The sequence below is a fragment of the Varanus komodoensis genome, unplaced genomic scaffold (assembly GCF_004798865.1).
Source record: "Varanus komodoensis strain SLA01 unplaced genomic scaffold, ASM479886v1 scaffold5, whole genome shotgun sequence".
In the NCBI taxonomy this organism is placed as follows: domain Eukaryota; kingdom Metazoa; phylum Chordata; class Lepidosauria; order Squamata; family Varanidae; genus Varanus; species Varanus komodoensis.
In genome coordinates, this window is record NW_025336087.1 from 6,350,109 (window position 1) to 6,371,567 (window position 21,459).

Consider the following 21,459-nt stretch of genomic DNA (forward strand, 5'->3'; position numbering starts at 1 on the left):
AGCAAAAGCAAAAGATTCATTGATCCCTACACAGACATGGGGTGTCCTGTAGGGGAAAGGCTTGAAAAACAAGTGCATGGTGGCCCAAAGCCCACTCTGGTTTCGGTTTCAAATGCACCTTGAGGAAGCCAGAAAAAGTGCTGTCAACGAAACCCACAATGGACTCAAATGAGTCCAGACTTCTAAGAAACAGACCCATGGATTACACAGCTTTTCCTGAGTTACCTGGATTTAATGATGCAGGCAGTCCCGGGGTTGCAAACAAGTTCCATGCCTGACAAAATGGAAATTTTTCTTTAAGTTGAATTTGTATGTAAGTTGGATCACGCATAGTCAGCACTCCCCATTTATGGGGTTAGAGGCAGAGGGCCCCTGTGAAAGTGGAAAAACCATGAATATCTCTAGGCCCTCTCTCTGCAGCAAGGAAATGCCATAGAGATTTCCCTCTGCAGATGGCCAAAGACCTCCTTTCACTCTAGGAGGCATCCTTTCACTGTATGGTAATGACCATTTTCCACAGATTTTTTTTTTTTAATAACAGGCTTTATGGCAGTTCGTAAGTATGCGTTGTTTGTAACTTGGACAGGGACTGTCTGTACATGAAATAAAAAACACCCACTTAAAATGTATATTTCTTGCATGGGGGAATATTTTTTGGGGGGAGGGAATTTGCACATTTTTGAGGGTGTGAATTGCACAACTCCAAAGGTGCACAAATGTATATAAGCACATCTGCACAAAATTCAATTTCATGAAGGCACAAACAATGGAATCAAATGTTCCTGACAGTCTGCAAAACAGATATGGAACAGATTTGCAATGTCCATTTTCCTATAAGCAAACCCCTGTATCCAACACATGCATCTTCTATGTAGTAACTGATAAATAGGATAGGATAGGAACTGGGACATTCAACCCAGATAGTTATGTGAATGATACTTATTTCTTGTATTGCTGCATGTACATTTATAGCCATTCTATTACATTGGCTCTCATCATGAGAAGCAAAGGTTCTCCTACATTTTCAAATGCAAACTCATATTCTTAATGTGGATCTTGGGCAACCAGTGCAATCAGGGCAGCACCAGCAGGATCAGGAAAGCCCCAAGGATTGGAGAAATGCAACTCTTTAAGATCTAAACAGAGTGCCTGGCAGGGAGGGGGTTTCAGAGGGATCCCAGTGAGGACTGAACAGACTCATAAGAAAATTAAGTTTTCATTTGCTCTCATGGGATTTGCAACAACACTGTGGTTTGAGGCAAAGAGCTCCAAGGTAATCAGTACAAAAGTGCCATCCTTACTAAATGCAAGAAAACATGATTAAGAATTCCCGTGCATAGTCTGTGTGACTCATTAGCAACAACCCTACAACATGATTTTCCAAGCTACAGTTTCTGCTGTCTCCTATTCAGCAACAAAGAGGCCATGGAAATTCTATTCCTCTGTTTATAAGGAAGCCTTTGAAATATTTTTGTCTGTTTGTTTAAACTGCTTGATTTGAAGGCGGTTTTTTTGTTTGTTTTTTGCAAATATGAAAGGCAACCCAATACCTCATTAACAATTCCTTCCCAACGTAACTACTAATTTACATATTCTCTTTTCAAAACTATCACAGATCAAATACCTGAAGAGATGGCACACACAAATGCACATCACCTTTCCTGATTTTAAAAAATATATTTCTTACATTTATAATGGAGGAGGGCTTTCTCTGCGGTGGCATCCAATCTATGGAATGCGCTCCTCAGAGAGGTCTGCCTGGCGCTGTCGTTATTTGTTTTTTGGCGCCAGGCGAAGACCTTTTTATTTAAGCGTTATTTTCATTGTTAATATTATTTATTTATTTTAGTCTTTGGCCAGGTCAACTCAAATTATATTGTTTTTATATTGTGATTATTTATTTATTGTTGTGAGCCGCCCCGAGGCTTTGGCAAATGGGGCGGCATAGAAGCTTCCTAAATAAATAAATAACCCACCTTTTCCTCTTGCAAGGGGCCCAAGGTGGAATACATGGTCCTCTGCCTCTCGTTTTATCTCCTAAACAATGCAAGGAGATGGGTTCAGCTGAAGTCAATGACTGGCCCAAAATAACCCAGTAAGTTCCATGACCAAATGGGAGCTAGAACCTGGATCTCCCAAGTCCCCATCCAACACACTACCCACTACACAGCTCTGGTATATATGTCAGTATCCATATCACAACATAAATGTAGGAGTTTATGCAGGAACTGGCCTTTTATACACTGGCTTTTTAAATTTGGTAAATAAATTTGGTATTTAAATTTTGGTACAGTATATACCAAAAACTGGAACCACTTTTCTAAGAAATCATTCTTAAAACTAGACACAAAGTAGCCCTCATGCTAAGTGACCCTAATTTATATATATAGTTTGCTCATTATAGACATTTGCCATGATTTGCCAAATGACCCTTATGTGTAATTGGGGCATTTCTATCCAAGTGAAAATTGGAGTGTCTATTCATATGATGTTCCTGAAAAGTTCTGTCTCTGAGTAATGTAACAGAAACATAAAAACAGAGTGAGTCAGAAGGGTCCTCTTGGGCCATCTAGTCTGACCCCTGACTCCAGCCGACTCCACTTATGACATGTCTACCATGTGCAGTATGGTCAGTGGTTTTGATGCAATTGTAGGGCCTGTGACTGCATACATTCATTTATTGTTTTAAGTGCTCAATGGTGTCTAGATGTCACAGTATAATTCAGAGTCCCAACCTGGACCTCAGAAATGCACTCCAAGGTTGGAGCTGGATTCCAAGTTCAGCATAGCCCCTCTTTGCTCGCAGCTAGCATGGGAAGAAGCCTGCTGGTGGTGGCTCCAAGGCTGCAAGAGCCATCCTGGAGTTGCCTTATGCTAGGTGCTCATGGGGGTGGGGACTGAAGGATCAGGCTTTGTCAACATATGCACTACGCTGGCAGTGGCTCACCCTCCCCTCCTTGTGTTCCAGAGCAAAAAACTTGGATAGCCAAAGTCCAGCAGGGTGGGAGGATGTGGAGGTGACCTTCACCTCCTTACTTCTCCAACCTTTTGAATGGATTCCCATAATCCACCAAGTTGGAGGATTGCAAGCAGCCACACTGGATGGTGCTGTTATTTCTAAAATGGGCTATCTTCCCCCTAGAGGGGGACAGCAGGTGGCAAATCAAAGCATGAGCATTTAGAGCAATGACTTTCCACCCTGAGCCAGTCCAAGTGGTGACCTGTTGGTATCCCCCTCAGCTGTGGTCATCTGGAATAGGGATAGGCTGCAGGACCCTGGTCTTTGGCCCCAAGATCCAAGCCCTCCCTGGGCCACTTTTTGAGAGCATCCAACTTACTCTTTGATTGCTGTCAAATGTTGCATTCCACATTCCAGTTTAATGCCCTTACTGGTAACACTGATGATGGCAACCCGCTCAAAGGCTATAATTCAGCTGACTCCATGATAAAAAGAGCTCAGAAAGAAACAAGAGCTTCCATTCTGGGCTAGTTATGCAGCAGATCTAGCTTTCATGTCAATGAAATGGTAGCTGTGGCAGCCCTAGTGAGGAATACCATTCTTTCCATGCCATTTCATTAATACTGGTTTTAATAAAGTTTATTAGTTTACAATATATTTCTCTTCCTTTTTTCATGGTTGACTAGTTGCTGACTATCACTGTAATCTAAATGTCAGGGGGAGCAAATGAGAGACAGACTGACAGAGAGGAGAAAAAACAAACCTACTACCTTAACAGGTACCAATATCAACAAACCTGCCCATTCTGGTTTCTCTGAGGTTTCCATTTTTCCAATCTTAGTTCTGGTTTGTCCTGAACTTTAATAATCTTTTTAAAAATACTGTGGAAATGTGTATGTGCTTTTTTCACATTTCTCTTAGTATGTTTATTTATTTATGTAATTTTGCCTAATATACGCATTTTCCAACAAGAGAATACACTTTTGAATGCTATTTTTACTAATATTCATGGTTCCTAATATGTGCACTTTCATATGCATTTTTAAAGAAAACAGAAAACTCCACTGTAATTTTGAATAACAAAAATGATTTGTGCATTGGTTCTAAAATATGAAACTAGCAATGCAACCCTGTGGTTGCTAGAAAGTGCCTAGGTGGCCATAGGATTTTTCAGAGACCCAGCAATGAAGTCCAAAAAGTGCCCATACCCTGTAGCTGGTTCTTCTCAAATAGAGTACCCTTCTCCCTTGCTTGTTGCCAGCAATGAAAGAGCCACACTAGCCACATCTCTGACGCGACTTGGAAAATGGGGAAGTACACAGCAATGGAAGAAGGTACCATCAAGATACAAGGTACCCTGGCCGCACCTCAACTTCCTGTCCTCCCACTCCAGAGAACCTCAGCACGACAGCCAACATCAGCCATATAACTGAGTTGCAGTGTGGGTGAGGTATGAGGTTGCCTTCTCATCTTCCATAGACTGGCTGTAATTCGGAGGATTCTGGGCATTTTGATACAATTGTACCTTAGGTGAATTTCTCCCAGATAGACCAATATGGGACGCAAGATACTAGGCTAGAGGAACCCAGCATCTCTGAACCCCAGGCTAAGTACAAAAAATGCTGGAAGACCAGCTTGGAGCAGGACTGATATACTTACGAGAATTCAGCTAAGAACTTTCAATGGAATTTAGTCTTTCTTTTAAAAACTGATACTACCCCACCTTTCCAGAGCCTGAGGCTCCTTCCAGCAGCAACAAGTATCTGTTCTGCAAGCATAGACCTTCCAGGAAATAAATGCTTTCTGTCAATTCACATGTAATGGAAAGAAAGAAACGGTTTCCAGAATCTTATTCCATCTACTCTAACATATTCATAAATTCTTAATATCAAAAGGCATTAGCCTCAGACTAATGAAAAAGCAACCCTTTTAAGTTTTAATAGAATTAATGCCTTCCTATCAAAGGGAAAATCAACATGCTCACTGGGCATACAGTCTATCGTCAAAATTTGTGAGCTTCTTGATTTCTTATTCACATCCAACCAATCCATATGCAACCACAATCACAAATAAGAGAAAAGTCTTTGTACGCCATTGCAAAAGTTGCACCGTTCCATTGCCAATAACAACAACAACACGTTCTTGCACATTTGCTGGCACATGCAAAAACCCTTGATCCCGCTCTTGGTGGTGGTTGTATGCACCCAACCTACCGCAAACATGGAACCAACACAAAGCTTGAGCACCATAAAATTATTGTCATATGAATGCAGATCAGCATTGAGTCAGGCAGCTGTTGAACAGGAGCTAAGAAATAGGAGCCAAGGAACAAGCCACAGGTCAGAGCTGGAAGTCTGTCCCTTAGGACAACCCAGATCATGGAACAATAACATAGTCCATAACCAGCATGGCTTTGTTCAATAAGCTAATGATTAGCCTTGGTTGATGGAAGCATCCCTATACCTGGAAGACTCTTTCCTAGCTAGGGAGAATCTGTCTGGGGACCCACCGCACACAGCAAATGATAGATGGAGCTGCGAGTTCCCAGTTCTGGAACATCCTGATGGCAACCCTTAGTCCTTTCTGTGATACTCCTTGAATCTTAGGTAGTGTCTCACATCATTTCCTATTTGCTTTATGCCAACTATATACCCCTAGAATTGAATTTCTGAACAGTAACCATGTTTCATCTCTTGATTTTATCTTCTACAAAATTTATCCACACTGAATTTCCTTTCTGTACTTGCAGTCTCAGGTAGTGACATGGAGTCACATACTCTGTAGCCTAGCATTTCCATCTTGTTTTAATTAAAACATTAATACAAAAAGTTCTATTTGATGACCAACACATATAATTTCTCACCCGCTCTCTACTACAACACATTCTCAGGAGGAGATTTCTGAGAGAAAACAATTGCATGAAGTCCAGCAACCAAAAAGTAGAGCATTAAAAAACCCGTCAAATCTATCAGTGCAAAAGCCAATGGTTTATTCTCAGATATAAAAGACAGCAATGTAACAACCTGGCAAGCTAGCACTGCACAAGAATAGGTCAAATACAAAACAATGTATGCATCAAGCTTCACTCTGCTCACACCCAGATAAACTCAGGTGCCCAATTACATGACAGGTTCATCTGCTGGCAAGAGCAGTATATCCTTTCCCCCTCCTCACAGCAGTTATTTGACTACAAGGACCTGGAGAGGCACTGTGCACATACCACCTGTTCGTCAGTCCACTTTTCATGCAGTGACACAATTGACCTGATAATATAGCCCTTAAGAGGTTATAAATCAGAGATACTGTTCTCCTGTACATACACGATGTTCCATCTTTAACCATAAGTCAGATAAATATTTTCTTTTGATGATTATCACTGCATGATAAACACTTAGCTTAAACCTGGACAGAGAGATGAGAAAGGGAAGCAAAGGACCTTAAAGGAGATGATTTAAGGCATTTGGAATAGCATTCTTTTCTCAATCAAGGGCTTTAGCATAATGGAACAGAATCTAAGGCTTCTTTTAAAGACATGGAGCCTTCCTGCATCTGGTGGAATTTTGACTGCAGTTCTTACAGATTTTGCATGCAAAAGTTCAATATTGCTCCAAAAGTGGAACGGAAGGAAGGAGAAGTAGTGGGGATGAAAGCAATACAGTTCTTACCAGGTATGTGCCACGGTGAACCGTCGCTGTTTCGGTATGTTGCTACTCAAAAGCATCCTGCGCAAGAGCCTGGGAGAATTTCTGGGAGAAATGACTGGTGATAACTTCGGAGAAATAGATGAAGACTTCCTGGTTGTCTTAAGCTTCTCTTGCTGCAACAAGTTTTCCCTCAGGGTTTTCACCAGGTCTTCATTGAGCCACGGATTTTGACAATGAGGATTATCCACTTCAGGTACAGCCAAGGTGTCTGGGCTTGTTGTTTGCTGAGCCATGTCTCCAAAGCAACTCACATGAGCCAGGTCTCTAAATGCAAGCCGATCTTTGTTTGAGCTGCTTTGCTGTGGTGTTGGGGTGCGGTGGGGGGAGCAGGAAGAAAGCCTCCTTTTCTGAGCAGAGCTTCAGCTCCCGATTCAGCCTATTCGGCTCGTGGACTGCCCTCAGAGCGTCTCCGTACAGATAATGAACCTCGAAGAAAAAGAAGCCAAGCTAACTCCTCCACAGAACCTATTAGACATTGCCGCTCTGCTGACAGCCGGCTGTGCCAAACACCATTCACTCCTGCTGGCTATACTTGCAAGCGAGCACCGAGGGAAGGAACTGTATGGTGGGGCTGCCTGTCAAACTACTGGAACTAATGCATTGCAGCTGCTTGAGTGACTCCTGCTTATGTACACAAGAAGTGCCGGGAGGAGGGCTTCGGCCCTGACGCGCGCGTTGCTTCGCGCTCCTTTCCAGTCTGTCATTTCTCCCTCTGGAGGGCGAGGGACACACGATTCCTCTGGGTTTGCTCGTTTTGCCACGCACATGCACACACAGGCGAAGGATTCACCCCACCGTACAATTCTTCGCAGAAAAGGCACAGGGTTTATTCATTTTTTTTGAACTTTCTGTAATAGATCCACTTACGTGAACGAAGGAAAGAAACCTTTTCCTCCTCAAAGGCAATCGGGAGGCTCCTCAGAGGAGGCTTTGGTGTGAGGAGGCTGAGGCAGCCGCCTCAAGGGGTGGCGGTGGGGCACATGAAGGGCAGCAAGGTGGGAGGGAGAAGGGAAACCGTTCCACTTGCCTCATCTCAGAAAGGGTAAGGGAGAACAGGGAAGGCAGCAGAAAGAAACAGCTGGTATGATAAAGGAAATGGAGCAACTTTCCTATGAAGAAAGGCATTTAGAACTTTGTTTTTTGTTTGTTTAGAAAGAAGACAAATACAGACACGCACCGATTTTGTTCTCTCGTCACAGAGATTGCTTAACCCAGAATCTGGCAAGATGCAGAACAGCAAACAAATGAACACACTGTGTCCCACCCACATGTCACTTCCACTTTCAGTGAAGAACCCAGGAACACCCAATTTCTGGGTTGTTATGTGATGTGTGAACTTGGAAACTCCAAGTTGTGTTGAGGTTACACAATCCAGAGTTAACCCCATAACAAACCCCAAATAAACCCAGGATTTCCACATTTGCACTTCACCAAGCAGAAGTGAGTGTGCAGATAAACTGCATTGATATATGTTCCTTGTATTGATTGTCTTTCTAAATAAAGGAGCTCCAAGTACCTTTCCTCACTGGGTACCTGGTACTCAGAGCTCCACTCTGGTTGCTTCTGTCTGCACCTTTCATCATGCTCACTCACTTCTGTGCACCCATAAATACAATGTTTGATTGTGCAAACCAGGCTGTAAGTTGTATTAATACATCATCCCAAGCTATTTTTTAGCATCATATGAATGAGTCTCTGGTTCTGAGTTCCCCAGTGCTTTTTTTTCTGCTTTGAACTAACTATGAGTCATCTTTATATCCACAACTGGACAGACCATGATAAATTTTAAGTATTGTTTAGGGCAGGGCTGGGGGGCCTAAGGCTTATTGTCTAGTCTCATATGGACCTTGGCTGAGCCAAACTCTGCCTAGTTCTGCTCACTTGCAGCTCCTCCAATGGGTTTCAACTGAGGAAATGTGGATCTGAAAAGTAAAAAGTCCTCCATCCCTGGGTTAAGGAAACAAGACAACTGTAAACCATACTTCTTGATCTTGGTTTGTTTCCTAAAACCATAGTTATCTACAAATCCACATTTTAAACAATGATAGGTGAGAGTCCTTTTATTCAGGCAAGCCTTGGCACAAGCTGGTCTGTTGCTGAAAGGATTTTTCAATTGGTTGATGCAGAATATTGTGGTGGTTGCTTTTTTATCATGTTTTATTCAATTTGTTTTTAATTAAGATTGTGTTTTTTAATCTGGATTCATAGAATCCTAGAACAGTAGGATTGGAAGGGGCCAGAGGGCCATCAAGTTCATCATCCTGCTCAGTTCAAGACTCCAAGTTAAACCTTCTCTTTCAGATGGCTCTCCAGCTGCATCTTGAGTGCCTCTAATGGGGCAGACCTCCTTAGGAGACTGGTTCCATTGTTGTATCACTCCAACTATTCTATTAAACACTATTTTGTGCCCAGAGGGCAGAGCCCAGGGTACAGTCCTGTCACTCCCAACAATGTCAGCAAAGCCATAGGTCAGGGTCTCAGAAAAACATTCCAGGGTTAGGGCTGGGTCTCTCTTTGGAGAGTCCTCCTTCCAGCTGCTCAACCAGTATGGTTCATTTAATGCTGGCTATGGCTCTAAACAAAATCAGGCATGAGGGAAGGTGGTGTTTCTCTATGGAATCATAGATATCCAGGAGGGGAGACTAGGGACCTTCCAGTTGCTTACCCATACCTGGGCAGCAGATGGAGTGCATCTGCAGGTCACCTTTCCTCTCCACTATGGCGAGATGTAGCACAGTTCAATTTAAAGTACAGCTATTATTTCTAAAGTTTGTATGCATTCGCATCTGCAGATTTCATGCAAATGGGCCCCCTTTTGTCCTCTTTTTTTTGGGGGGGGGTAACAGAATTCCTCTTTTTTCATAGGGTTCAGGTCTAAAATACAACCTCCACATCCCATGACAGTACGGTATTGAATGCCTTTGGCAGGAAAGCATCAGAGCCCTGCCTCTGGGCGGCTCCTCAAAGACACCTGATTAGCCATGTTGAACTAGGTAGCTCTTGTGTATTTGTCATTACATTTACCTTCTTCCTTTTTGCCTCTTCCAAGAAACCCAAGGCAGCTTACATGGTCTCCTCCTCCTATTTTATCTTTACAACAACTCTATGAGGTAGCTCAGAGTGAGAATCAGTAATGGCCTCAAAGTAATCCAGTGAGCTTCATGGCCAATTAGGAACCAGAAATTGGATCTCTGCATCCATGTCCTACATTCTAATCATTGGGCTACACTGGTTCTCATCTGCCATGTGATCCATCAGGGCTCGTCTAACCCATGGAGCAAAAATCCACTCGGACATTTTCTAGTAAATCCCAATCAGAATAAAAGGGAGTGTTGGTGTTGCAAAAGAGCAATAGATTCTTCAGCTCTGGCATGAAAAGAACTTGTGCCCACCCTCTCAAAAATATAAAAAGGAAACCGTAAGTCTTGGGTGCCAGCTTTGTTGGCTCACAAACCAACATAAAAGCCAGGATGCTGAACACAAGCGATCTAATTAGATATTGCTAATTCCCAAGTCGGTGACTTCCCATGCCCATTAACTATGTCTTACATGTTACAGTTATTGTTTTAAAATGATCCATAGTAATTGACTTAATATAATCACCATGTCTTTTGCCCTTTAAGATAGTTATTTGATGTCATTCTGAACCATCTTTACTCAAAGCAATTACAGAAAGCGCAGTTGAATGAAGGGAGGTCTGATTTTTATTTTTAATTTTTTGATAGGCAGATATATTTTCTATTACAGAGTCTGAATGATTTTTTTTTTGGCTTAGATTTCTTCAAAATTGTACCCAATGGTGCTTCACTATACAGAAAAGAGGGAAAATGCATGTATAAACTTAATTTCTTCCAAGTAGGTTGTAGACAATGAGCTTAGAACTCTGAATGATTAAACTTCATTCACATGCTCTCATTTCATCAATGAAAGGATCTGTTTATTAGTAGTAGCTGTCGTAGTAACAACAGCAGTGGCATTGATACAGTACTTTTCATTCATGAAAATGCAGCATTTACTTCTTCCAAAAGCAGCAGGATATCTTATGACAGTTCTCCTGACATCACATCTAGTTTGGTTCTCAGTGTTCTAAGCCTTTTTTGCAACAATTATTTATTGGTCAGAATGAACTTGTGACTCAACTAGCAACAACCACAGCAACATCCAAAGATAAGCATTTTTTTATTTAAACTGGAAAAATTTAAGCTCAGGTATAGCATAATTCAGCTAAGACAGTATTATTTAATTAGATCCAGACTTTAGGTACAACCCCGTATGTTGTTGTTATTAAAAGCTATTAACTTAAATATTAACTTTTTAAAATTTAATAAGTTATTCATTTTATTAAAAGTTTAAAATACAAAAATAAAACACAGAAAATACAAATATTATCACAAGCCTTACACAAGAAGCAGTTAACTATATAATAAATCCAAGTACTTAAATAGGTGAAAACTAAGACTTTGAAAAACAATTGCCTTAGATATTGACATCTTGTTCACAGATGAATAAAATCCAGTCCTCAACAAATTTATTTGTGGCTGCTGCTTCTTGCAGATTTTTATAAGCCCCTATGGTTCTTGCAGGGGCTTCTTTCGAAAATCTCTAATGAGTCATAAATGTCTGGTTACCAAGCTGGTGGTGAGCACATGTTGCCAAGGCAGCACGAGGCTTTCAGCATGATTCTGTGAAATGCATAAGCTTAGCAACTCCCAATGGGTCCAGCAATGGCCCATCCTTGGCTCCCACACCTGCCTCCAGCAAACAGAAGTCAGACATGGGCTTTGCTTTGGCTCTCTCCCAAAGCATTCCCAGGGCCTTTCCAGCATCTTATAGGAACTGCATCTGCCTTAAATGGCAGAAACGAACTGCAGTTTGCACATTCTAGGTAGCACAGCTAACCAAAGGAACTGTCTACACTAGTCTTTCCCCAGACTCATTCCCTCCAGGTGTTTGGACTGCAACTCCCATTGATCCTAGTCAGTACAGTCAGTAGTCAGGGGTGGTAGAAATTGTACCCCAAAACATCTGGGATGCATTATGTTAGAGAAAGTGCACCCCAGGTTGGTTGATCTATACCAACACACCACAGAGTTGCAGATTGGCCTAAGTTATCTTGCACTAACAGCAATACCACCATACAGAGATAAACCATAAACAAACAAACAGACAAACTAATGTGGTTCCAGGTCTGAGAACCAACTGAACCGTGTATTTATTGGAGACAGCAATTGCACAGAATGGGAATGGTAAGCTCAAGCAGCACTCTACTAAAATAAAAGGATATGCCCACAGTTAGTTTCATGTAGGCAAGTATTCCTGCTTTTAGTATGCTGGTGAGTTCTGCAGAACTTGAAAGCTTGCACATTTTGGTGAACCTCACTTGTGTCCAAATAAAGGTATTGCCCAGTTGTGAATTTTGGATATTGTTTGCTCATGCACCCATACACGTATACTTACATTTGTTCTTAATGTGCTTAGGGTTGTATTCTAGGAAATGCACTACATGTTTACTAGGTGTACTGGTGTGTACTCAGGGCCAAACAATACATGGCATTATTCACATGGAGGGAACCAACAGTGGTCGGAAGCTCCAAAGAGGGTGTGGCACTGTACCCACCTGAAGTTTCAGGTAGAACTTTAAAGGAGCTGTCCATGGTCCTGGACCCACTTGGGCCTAGCATTCAGCTTCACAGATAGTTCTTTAAAAGTTCAGAATAAAATCTGGATACATTGGCATTGCACCTACCAGCCTTCACCAGACGGGACAGTCATGAAACTTTTTTCCCAAACTGAATTCCTCCCATGGGGCCCACGGAGCCAGATTAGGGCTGTGGCATGGAGTCTTCAGCCATGTTTGGTCTTAATCAGAATCAGACTTTCCTGTGCTTGCTACTCATAATGAAAGGAAAATACCCATTGGCAACAGTATGAGCTTTCCCCCCAGCACTAATAGCAACAGTGTGTGTGTGTAGGGGGTAGTTCTCAGAGGAACCCAGGGCTGTCTTAACAGCATTATGGGCCCCAGGCAAAGCAGGTACTGGGGCCTCTAAGACAACTACAACTACTGTTAATGTTGGAAGTTTTCCAATTTTCCAAGGGTTAATATGCACAGATTAGTATGGGGCCCATGGGCAAGTGCCCATCAGGCCCATGCGTTAAGACGGCCCTGGAGGAACCCTTGTGGCATCAAAGGATTAAACCCTGCTTGTCCATACCACAGTCCTGATGCAGTTCATCTACCATGGCTGTTTAACTTTATTAAAAATGTAGCACACCCAGACAAACCACACAATAATGTCTTTGTAGTTTGGCTGCCCAGTTAACTGATCCACATGTTGGATGTCCCATATACAAGAACTGCCATAATTGTTGCCACCTATGGCAAATGAATGCCCCCTTTTTAAGGTGTTGAGCATTGTACATGTGTACAACAGAGGAGTGTTAAAATTCCAGCCCCTGAGCCAAATTCAATTTTGGAGATATTCTTGGAGTCTGCATCTCCTTCAGGGAAAGTTTAGCAAGGAAAACATCATCCTTTCCTACTGGATGGTTCTGTGCAAATAGATACTGAAATACATTTCCTCAGTGGGGTTGGATCATAGTTCTGAACATGGAGGAAGACTTCTAGCCCATGTTAGGTTAATATTCCTTTATTAATTGTATTGCATTTGCCAGAGAAAGCAAAGTCAGATAACACAACATTTCTTTGTGCTTTTATTAAAAACATCCATGCTATTTATTAAAAACCAATCAGCAGTGTTTTAAAAAAATTTGACAATGTTCCAATAAAGTCATTTAAACTTATTGGCAATTATATTTTATTGCATCATCATCATCTACCTTTTGAGTATATTAGTCAATTGTATATGTCAGCATTCCCAGCCCTGCACCAGTCTATCATCAGAAACCTGTTGAACTGTAAAAACTGTTGAACCTATAAGCTTTATCTATCCTTATTTATGTCAATACTGAACATTTCACAACATACCATTAAACCCCAAGCTAAATCAATTCAGAGAGGACTGAAAGGAAGAGGGTTCTGTCAGACAAAGAGCTACAGATATAAGCTGCATCCACCCTAACAGGAAGTGAAAGTTTAACTTGATTTTCAAGTAGTTCTAGCATTGCACAATGAGCATACAGTAAATTAAACACAGAATGTTTACCTTAGGCTCCGAAAAAAATTCTTGCAATGTGATTTGCGTAGGCAACTTTTTCTTATCGTGCTGTTATATACCCCTCACAAGCCAAACACTTCATGCAGTGAAAATATTATCCATTCATTGCTCCCAGAGCTTTGTGTAACTCCCCACCCTCTGGACATAAAGAAAGAGGCATACAAATGGCTTCTGTAAAGGCAAACACAGCTCAGCCATCAGGGACAGCTCTACTCTTCTGCTATAAAGCAAGCATTTTCCCGCTATTACAGCACAGAGCACTGGTGCTTGGGTTTGCTTGCTTTCCTTTTCCTTGCCCATTCCTCATTTCCTTTTGTGTCATGCCTTTTTTTAAATCCTGCAGGCACTGAAAGCCCTTTTTGTAATTAAGCTGCAAGCTACTGGGGAACTTGTGAATCAACTAACAAGAATGATCATGGCTGCTTATACCTCAAATCCACAATGCTTTGGGACCATTTCACCTCATTATTTTCTGCACCAATTTCTCTGTGAATTTCCTCCCAGGAGCATGTACAAAAAGTACCACATGGACTGCAGAAAATTACAGAACATTGTAATCCCAGCTGCACCCGGATGTATGACCACAAAGGGTGGAATCACTGCAAAATGGACCTGTGCTTGTCAACATGGAGCTTTCACCAGAAAATTGCAGGCATGCATGTCCTGGAGGATGACAGTATCATTTAGCCTGTGCTGGGTGAACGTGTGCTGGGACGTAACAGAAGTAAGGCTGCTTGATGGAGCCTACTCTTAGGTAAATCGACAGAGCAGAGATGCAGAACCTTGGGTCTGGGGACCACGCAATTGCCAGCTCCCTGCACCCATTCCGGAAGGTTGAAATGCCTCTCCTGAGGCCTAATTATGGGAGTAACAGCAATGGCTGGATGTTTTGGCCTTCTGCCTTCAGCCTCCACCCATCACTGGAATGCGGCTCCTGAGTGCCTCTGAAATAGAATGTGGCTCTTGGGGTGCAGCAGGCCCTGCCACTCCTGTATAGGCTTGAAGCCAAACCCACAGGCTGCTCCAGTGTATCTACAGTGTATCTGTAGGCAGAGAAATGCAAAAAGTCTCATAATGAGAGCTTAGCCGCTGCAGTGACTATTTATTATTTGAGGCATATCCCACATTCTTTCAAGAGCTCAAAGTGGCTTGCATCATTCCTATCAGTCCTATCCCCACAACAACGGTAACAGCCCTGTGAGGTACTGAGGCTGAGAGTCTGTGACTGACCCAAAGTTACCCATTGGCTCCGCAGCCAAGCAGGAACTCGAACCCAGGTCACCTAAGTCCCTGTCCTGCACCCTTAACCACTGCACCACACTGGCTCTCTAGCTAGTTGTGGCTGGTGCCCCACAGGCAACAGGTGGATGGAAAGAAGGCAGGAAATGAATGGAAGGCCACTGACAAATTGCACAGGACTGTGTTAGGGTGCTTGAACTGGAACTGGACAGTTCTGGATCCCCATCTCCATACAGCCAGGTTGTTGTAAGGATACATTAGAGAGAAGGACCATGTAATCCACCTTGCAGGAAAATAAAAGACAGAGATATAAATGTAATCATAATTGTCCAGAGAGCTTTGGCTGTTGGGTGGTACAGAAATGGATGGATGGATGGATGGATGGATGGATGGATGGATATCATCTATGCACTGTTGGACCTGTTTATGCCAGGAGCAGCCCCCACTGAAAATTAATGGCAAAATCCTTGCTAGGGTGGCCATGTACCTGACTTTAAAGAACACAGTCCAAGTTTGAAGGGCTTCAGAGGACAATCCTCTATTGGAACATCAAAGAACAATCAGAAGGAACTGCAACAGGGCTTTGAAGCTGTCCAATTAGCTGATCATAATGTTTCCCACTATCTGGAGGTGTATGGTGTTTTGATTTAAATGATAATAAAAGGAATAAATGTTGGAATATGCAAATATTCTAGAAACAGATGTTGCCTTGTGCACAAGAGATGTTCTCTTGTGCATAAGTGGCAGGTCCTACCATTAGGCAAGTGAGACAGTCACCTCAGGCAGCAGATGCTGAGAGGAATGGAATGAACAAACTGGATACACCTTGTTCCTTCTAAGCTACATGGTGGCATTCAGGTGAGTAGATTCAATGAGCTGGTGCTCAGCTTTTGTACATGGGATATGGAAGGGAGGTGCCATTGTGGTCTTTGCCGCAGACAACAAAGTATTTTTGGCTTGGAAAGGGTCCACTCCCACCTTGCCCCCTGTTATTTAGGCCTCAGCTGCCCCTGCTTTTGGTATTAGCATTACAGCACAGAACTGGAATCACTTCACCATCAGAGTCCAGAGATAAGAAACTGTAAGCCACACACTCCCACCTTTCTTTGCTGAGCATGGCAAATACTACAAAATCAAACATTCCAACAATCACAAAATGAGTGTAAATGTCTAATTGAAAAGCACGAGCATACACCCAGACATTAAAAATGATAACTAATGCAATATTTCAAGTTACAAAAATAATTTCATTTTTCTTTGTATAAAAGTAGTATTAAAAAGTATAAATCCACTATACATAATATGAAAAATAAGCTAACATGATTTTGGTGAAAATGCTCACAATGTCTGCAACTGATTTATGCTAAGGATACAAAATGTTTCGAACAATGGTGCATCCCAACCAACAGACCAATGTGTGATAGAAAGGGGATTCAATCCTATGCTAAATTACTGTCTTTCAGATTTGTGTAATCCTGTTAAATCTGAGTTCCTTAGACCACAAGGCAGTAAAGACACAAGTCTTTCCATGTTGAGAAGAGAAAAGGCCTTCTACACTTCCAAGCATGCCGCAGCCAGCACTGGATTGGAGAGCCAATATCATATTGGACTACAAATCAGGATGTTGCTGATTCAAAAAGCTGCTTCAGTCATGACCTCACAAGGGCATTGAAGGGAACTTGCTCCTTCTTAGACTCATATCACAATTCTCCAATTTGGGGATAGCAATACTAGCCTATCTTACAAGGATGTTGAAAGGATTAAAAGTATGAATATAGGTTATATTACTTCTATGTTAGCTTTATATACCACCCAATTGGCAAATCCCCTTGGGGAAGTTATTTGTAGACTGGCTACGATAAATGACCACAATGCCAATCATTTACTGGCCAAAGTAATTTGCCAATTGCCAGCACTGTAAGTTGTCTCACTACAGACATCTTTGAATCTCATTCTCTTACTCTGAGTACTATCTGTATTGCTGGATTATTCATGTTTTTAATGTTTCAGTATTGTGGAATGCTTAATAATGAATTGCTTTGATCCGTTTTGGGGTTTTGGGGGTGTTTTTTGTTTGTTTTGTTGTTGATGCTGTTGTCATTTATGAATGTAAACAATCCCAAGGGGATTTGCCAGTTGGATGAAAAACAGATCTACAAACAATTTAATATAAACTCACAAAGGATCAATCCTTTCAGCATCAAAGGATTAATCCTTACAGCATCCCTGTAAGGTAGGCTAGGATTATTGCCCCCCATGTTGAAAAATAGAGATCTGAGGCTAACAGAGAGCGGCTTCCCTGCAGTGTCTTCATGAGCTCATGTCATCACCAGCTTTTGAATCAAATATACTCTACCAGCTTGCTAATCAAAACATCAAAGTCTTAAATCAAATATTTACTAGTCAGTTTCACAGACAGCTCTATTTTTAGTTTTAACATTTCCAAACTATTCTGTGGAAAGTGTATTAGTGTCAAGGCCCCATTTTTCTTGTGCATTTCTGGAAGTTCTGGCTTCTTTTCTTTCTTTTAAGATCAAAAGACCCCCATTTATCATATGAATAGTTGGCATTTGTGGGTCAGAACTATGCATCAGCTGAGAATTAGATGACAACTCTGAGGCATGTTATTTCCATCAGGAAAGCAAGTTCCTCAATTTGGATTCTTAGCAACAACAACAAAATTGGGCTGGCAACATTAATGAATAGTTTTGCTGATGCACTTGAAAATGTGGAGATAAAGCACATGACCACTGCATTTTCTCTCTCTCTCTCTCCACTCCCCTTCCTTCCTTCCTTCCTTCCTTCCTGACCCAAAGACTAGACCATATCAAAAAGGAATATCCTAGTCAACAAAGCAATCCAGTTCTCTGCTGTGCAGATGACACTTGCATTTTTCACTTGATTTCAGAAATCCCCTTAGTGTAGATCCTAAGTGTAGCTCTCTAGCAGGAACTTCTGCTGGCTTAGCTGTTCCACAGTGTAAAAGCATTCCAGACAATCATGTCATCACCACCAATGCACACTCAGAAATCACTTAGTGAGTTGCAATACAAATGGAAGCCATTGGCATGTGGTACTGCATGGCACAAGCAAGGCATACTGGGATAGTTGTCCACCTGCCTGCCCTGGACACCTGTGTCAGGTTCCAGGGCTCTGGTCCTCCCTCCTCAAGGGGAGAGCTTCTGATAGAGGCAAGCTCTTAAACTGGGAAGAGTATTGAACTCTAGTAGCACATCTGAAAGTTCCAGCATTCCTGGAAAATCCCATAGGCTCAGCCCTGCTATTTCTGGAAAGAGATGGATTGCTATCTTTGACTGCTGCTCTTAAACCATGTTCACATTGCTGTCACTTCTGCGTCATCACATTCACTGGCTTTTAAAACAAGGAAGGTCACTTAAAGGAAGGCGGCCTCAATTCAGGAAGTGGGAGGCAGAACTCCAATATGAGCCTGAAACCCTACTTAAAGTTCACGCAGAGTCTGCTGGTTGTTGGAGCAACACACAAGTTAAGAACTTATCTGGTTTCCAGCCACACCTGGAGCTCTCCGTGGTGCTATTCAATTCTTGTTTTGCTTATCCAGGACTTGTCCTTACACTTGACTCTGACTACACTTATGGAACTCCCCCTTCACTAAGCCCTCCAAGTGCTACCTACAGGCTAGTCCATAGAGCACTGCTTCTCATACAGGTCCCAGAACAAGAATGGGAGCAAGGTCTATTCCAGAGCATGGGGAATAGTGGAATGAAGCCTGCCTACCTTGAGTTGTTGTGTTCCATTAGCTGTCTTAGCATAGCTTTGTTTCCAGAACTAAGCTAGCCAGTGGGTGGTGCAACAAGAGAAAAACACTGCTTGACCTAATACAGCACTATAGGAGAAGGTGTCAGAGAAACAGGTTTTGCTCACCTGCTCCATGTTACAGTGATCACTTATATTTTTGGAAATAAAGAACAGACATTGCTTCTCTATCCTAAATACATTGCAAAGTCTCTAATTCTCCAATTTACTGAGACCACAAATCTCCATTCTGAGAATGGATCTACTAAGTACAGCCCTCATGGCTATGTTGGGAGATGGATTCCCTCATTCTTCTTCTCAAACAATAGATAGCTCTTTGGCAAAAGCATTTTATTTCCAATGAACATCCAATAAGCTATTAGCCAACAAGGGAAGAGTTTCTGAGCATACACAGAGTGTTTGTTGAACCCAAACTGCAGACTATTCTGAGAACCCTCCTTTTCAGTAACCCTGAGCCCTACCCCTCTGGGAGTGCCTCTGGAAATGGGCAAGCCTTCTCAATCTATGCAGGCCCTCAGGCTGGCTCACCCTTCTCTCCCAACACTGCATCATGGGGTTAAGGATCAGGTCAGGCTATTCTGGCTCTCCTCTATATCCACTTCTGGCACTTCCAAACCTTCTGTCAGTTTCCAGAATCTGCCTGAACTCCTGGAGAGAGTGGCCGTGAGATAAGCTCTCCCTCTTCCACCATCTCTGTATCCACTGATCCCATTTCCCAGGCTTCACTGTTCTCAAGCAAAGAAGCGGTGCCTCTCTGCTGCTGGAAAGCACGACAAGAATGATTGTCTCTTTCATTTCCAACAGGCTACAGCATCTGTCCAATTTTTTAGATGATCAGGAAGAGCTGGTACCCAGTTATCAAGGGTATTGTACATCAACAACACACCTGAACATAGCTCAGGAATTAATCGGCAGCCAGTGTATGTGAACTTCAGGTTCTGCTGCTGCTTCCTTCTGTGTTGGCAGCACCTTCCAAATTAGCTGGAAGGGCAGCCCCATGTACAGTGTGTTGCAGTTCTCTAATTGTGAAATTATCACTGCATATATAGCAATGCTATCCCTAACCAGATTTTGGAGCACTTGAGGCACTAGCCAAGGCTGGGGTTCTCCAATCCACTGAGGTCAACTGGACCTCCATGGCCAATGTGGATCCGGAAGCATTCCCAAGCTATGGGCCTGCTCCATAGAGAGTGCAGCCCTGTGCAGGACAGGAACCAATTCTCAGACCTGGGAACCACCTGCCTTTGTCATGTCAATATTCAGCTTCGGTTTTCGTACTCAGGTTTCCATGCCCCAGATAATCTGTGTTCTTAGTTAATGTTGCATCTCATCTTTCTTACCAATCTTACCTATGTACTAGTTGTGAATTCATTCTGAGTGCGAATGTTTATGTAATGAGCACAGCATCAATGCACATGAGGGAGGCATTAACGAGCTTGTGTGGACCTGCAAGGTCTGCAGAAAAATATTTTGGAAAACAATTTGAAGAGGGGGGAAATAACAGTGTTGGGTACTTGAGCCAAGTGACTTGCTCCCAAGCCCAACTCAAGTCACGTCAGCAACTCAACTCAGGCTTGACTTGCAAGTGACTCAACTCGACTTGAGATTTCTATTGTTCTTTTGAAGGAGTTGCTTTTTGGAGCACATGGAGATGGTGGGAGGGAGTAGACTTGATTCCCTCCAAAGTAGCCAACAGGCCTTCAAATATTACCAAATTTGATGGAAATGTTAATATTATTGAATTTTATTCGGCCAGGGCGGCTTATTTTATTTTACTGTATATATTTTAATTGTTATTGTTTTAATGTATTTTGTATTTGATGTTGTAAGCCGCCCCGAGGCCTTGGCAAGGGGCGGCATAGAAATGCTTTAATAAATAAATAAATAAATAAATAAATAAATAAATAAATAAATAAGACAGACCGACCTAATTATTTTCTCAGTTTTGTTTTAGGTTTGGTTTTGTTTTGTTTGGAACTCTGGCATTTTTTTATTGTTATGGTTTATTGTAAAGTAGCAGAGCAATCCAGAAATATATTCAGAAAATGGACAAACAAAGAGAACAAACAACATAAAGTACTTCAGAGTGCTCAAAATGTTTCACATTCACGATCTTGCTATGCAAATATGCAAATACATTCATATGCAAATATGATAGTGAGCTAGCTTGATCTATAAGACACTGATTTGAAAGAATGTCCTAAACTGTTTCTTTTATTTGTTTTTTACAATACTGTATACTACAGATTCTCTCTCTCTCTTCCATGCCTATAATTACTTTATCATTACTGTAGTATTATCATTATTACAATGCTTTATTGTATAAAAGATGTTTCAGTGAATATGGAAGTGTTTCTTAAGTGTTCTATATGCATAGAAAGGAAAAATATACACATATATGAAGACAAACGTTTGGCTTACTCATGTGATCCAACTTACATACAAATTCAGCTTAACGACATTCTGAGGAATGGAACTTATCTGTAATCCGGGGACTAGCTGCACAGGGGGAGGCTCCAGCGCTTTTTGGTCCACTTCAGTCTCCTTGGCAGGAAGCGCAACAGTGCTTCTCCTTCCTGCTGCC

At 42.0% G+C, this 21,459-nt stretch overlaps 1 protein-coding gene across 4 annotated transcripts in view; it reads right to left on the reverse strand.

The window, feature by feature from the left end:
* The window catches only part of PDE4D (phosphodiesterase 4D), a 666,530-nt gene that overhangs the window by 438,151 nt on the left and 206,920 nt on the right, over positions 1 to 21,459 (reverse strand). Inside the window, exon 1 of one of the 4 annotated variants that reach the window (XM_044446039.1) lies at positions 6,625 to 7,772. The exons of the other annotated variants lie outside the window; for them this stretch is intronic. Within the exon in view, the coding sequence (XP_044301974.1) occupies positions 6,625 to 6,896 (272 nt within the window). The 5' untranslated portion in view covers positions 6,897 to 7,772. Of the gene's footprint in view, positions 1 to 6,624; positions 7,773 to 21,459 lie in introns of those variants that run through there. 4 annotated transcript variants of the gene reach the window in all.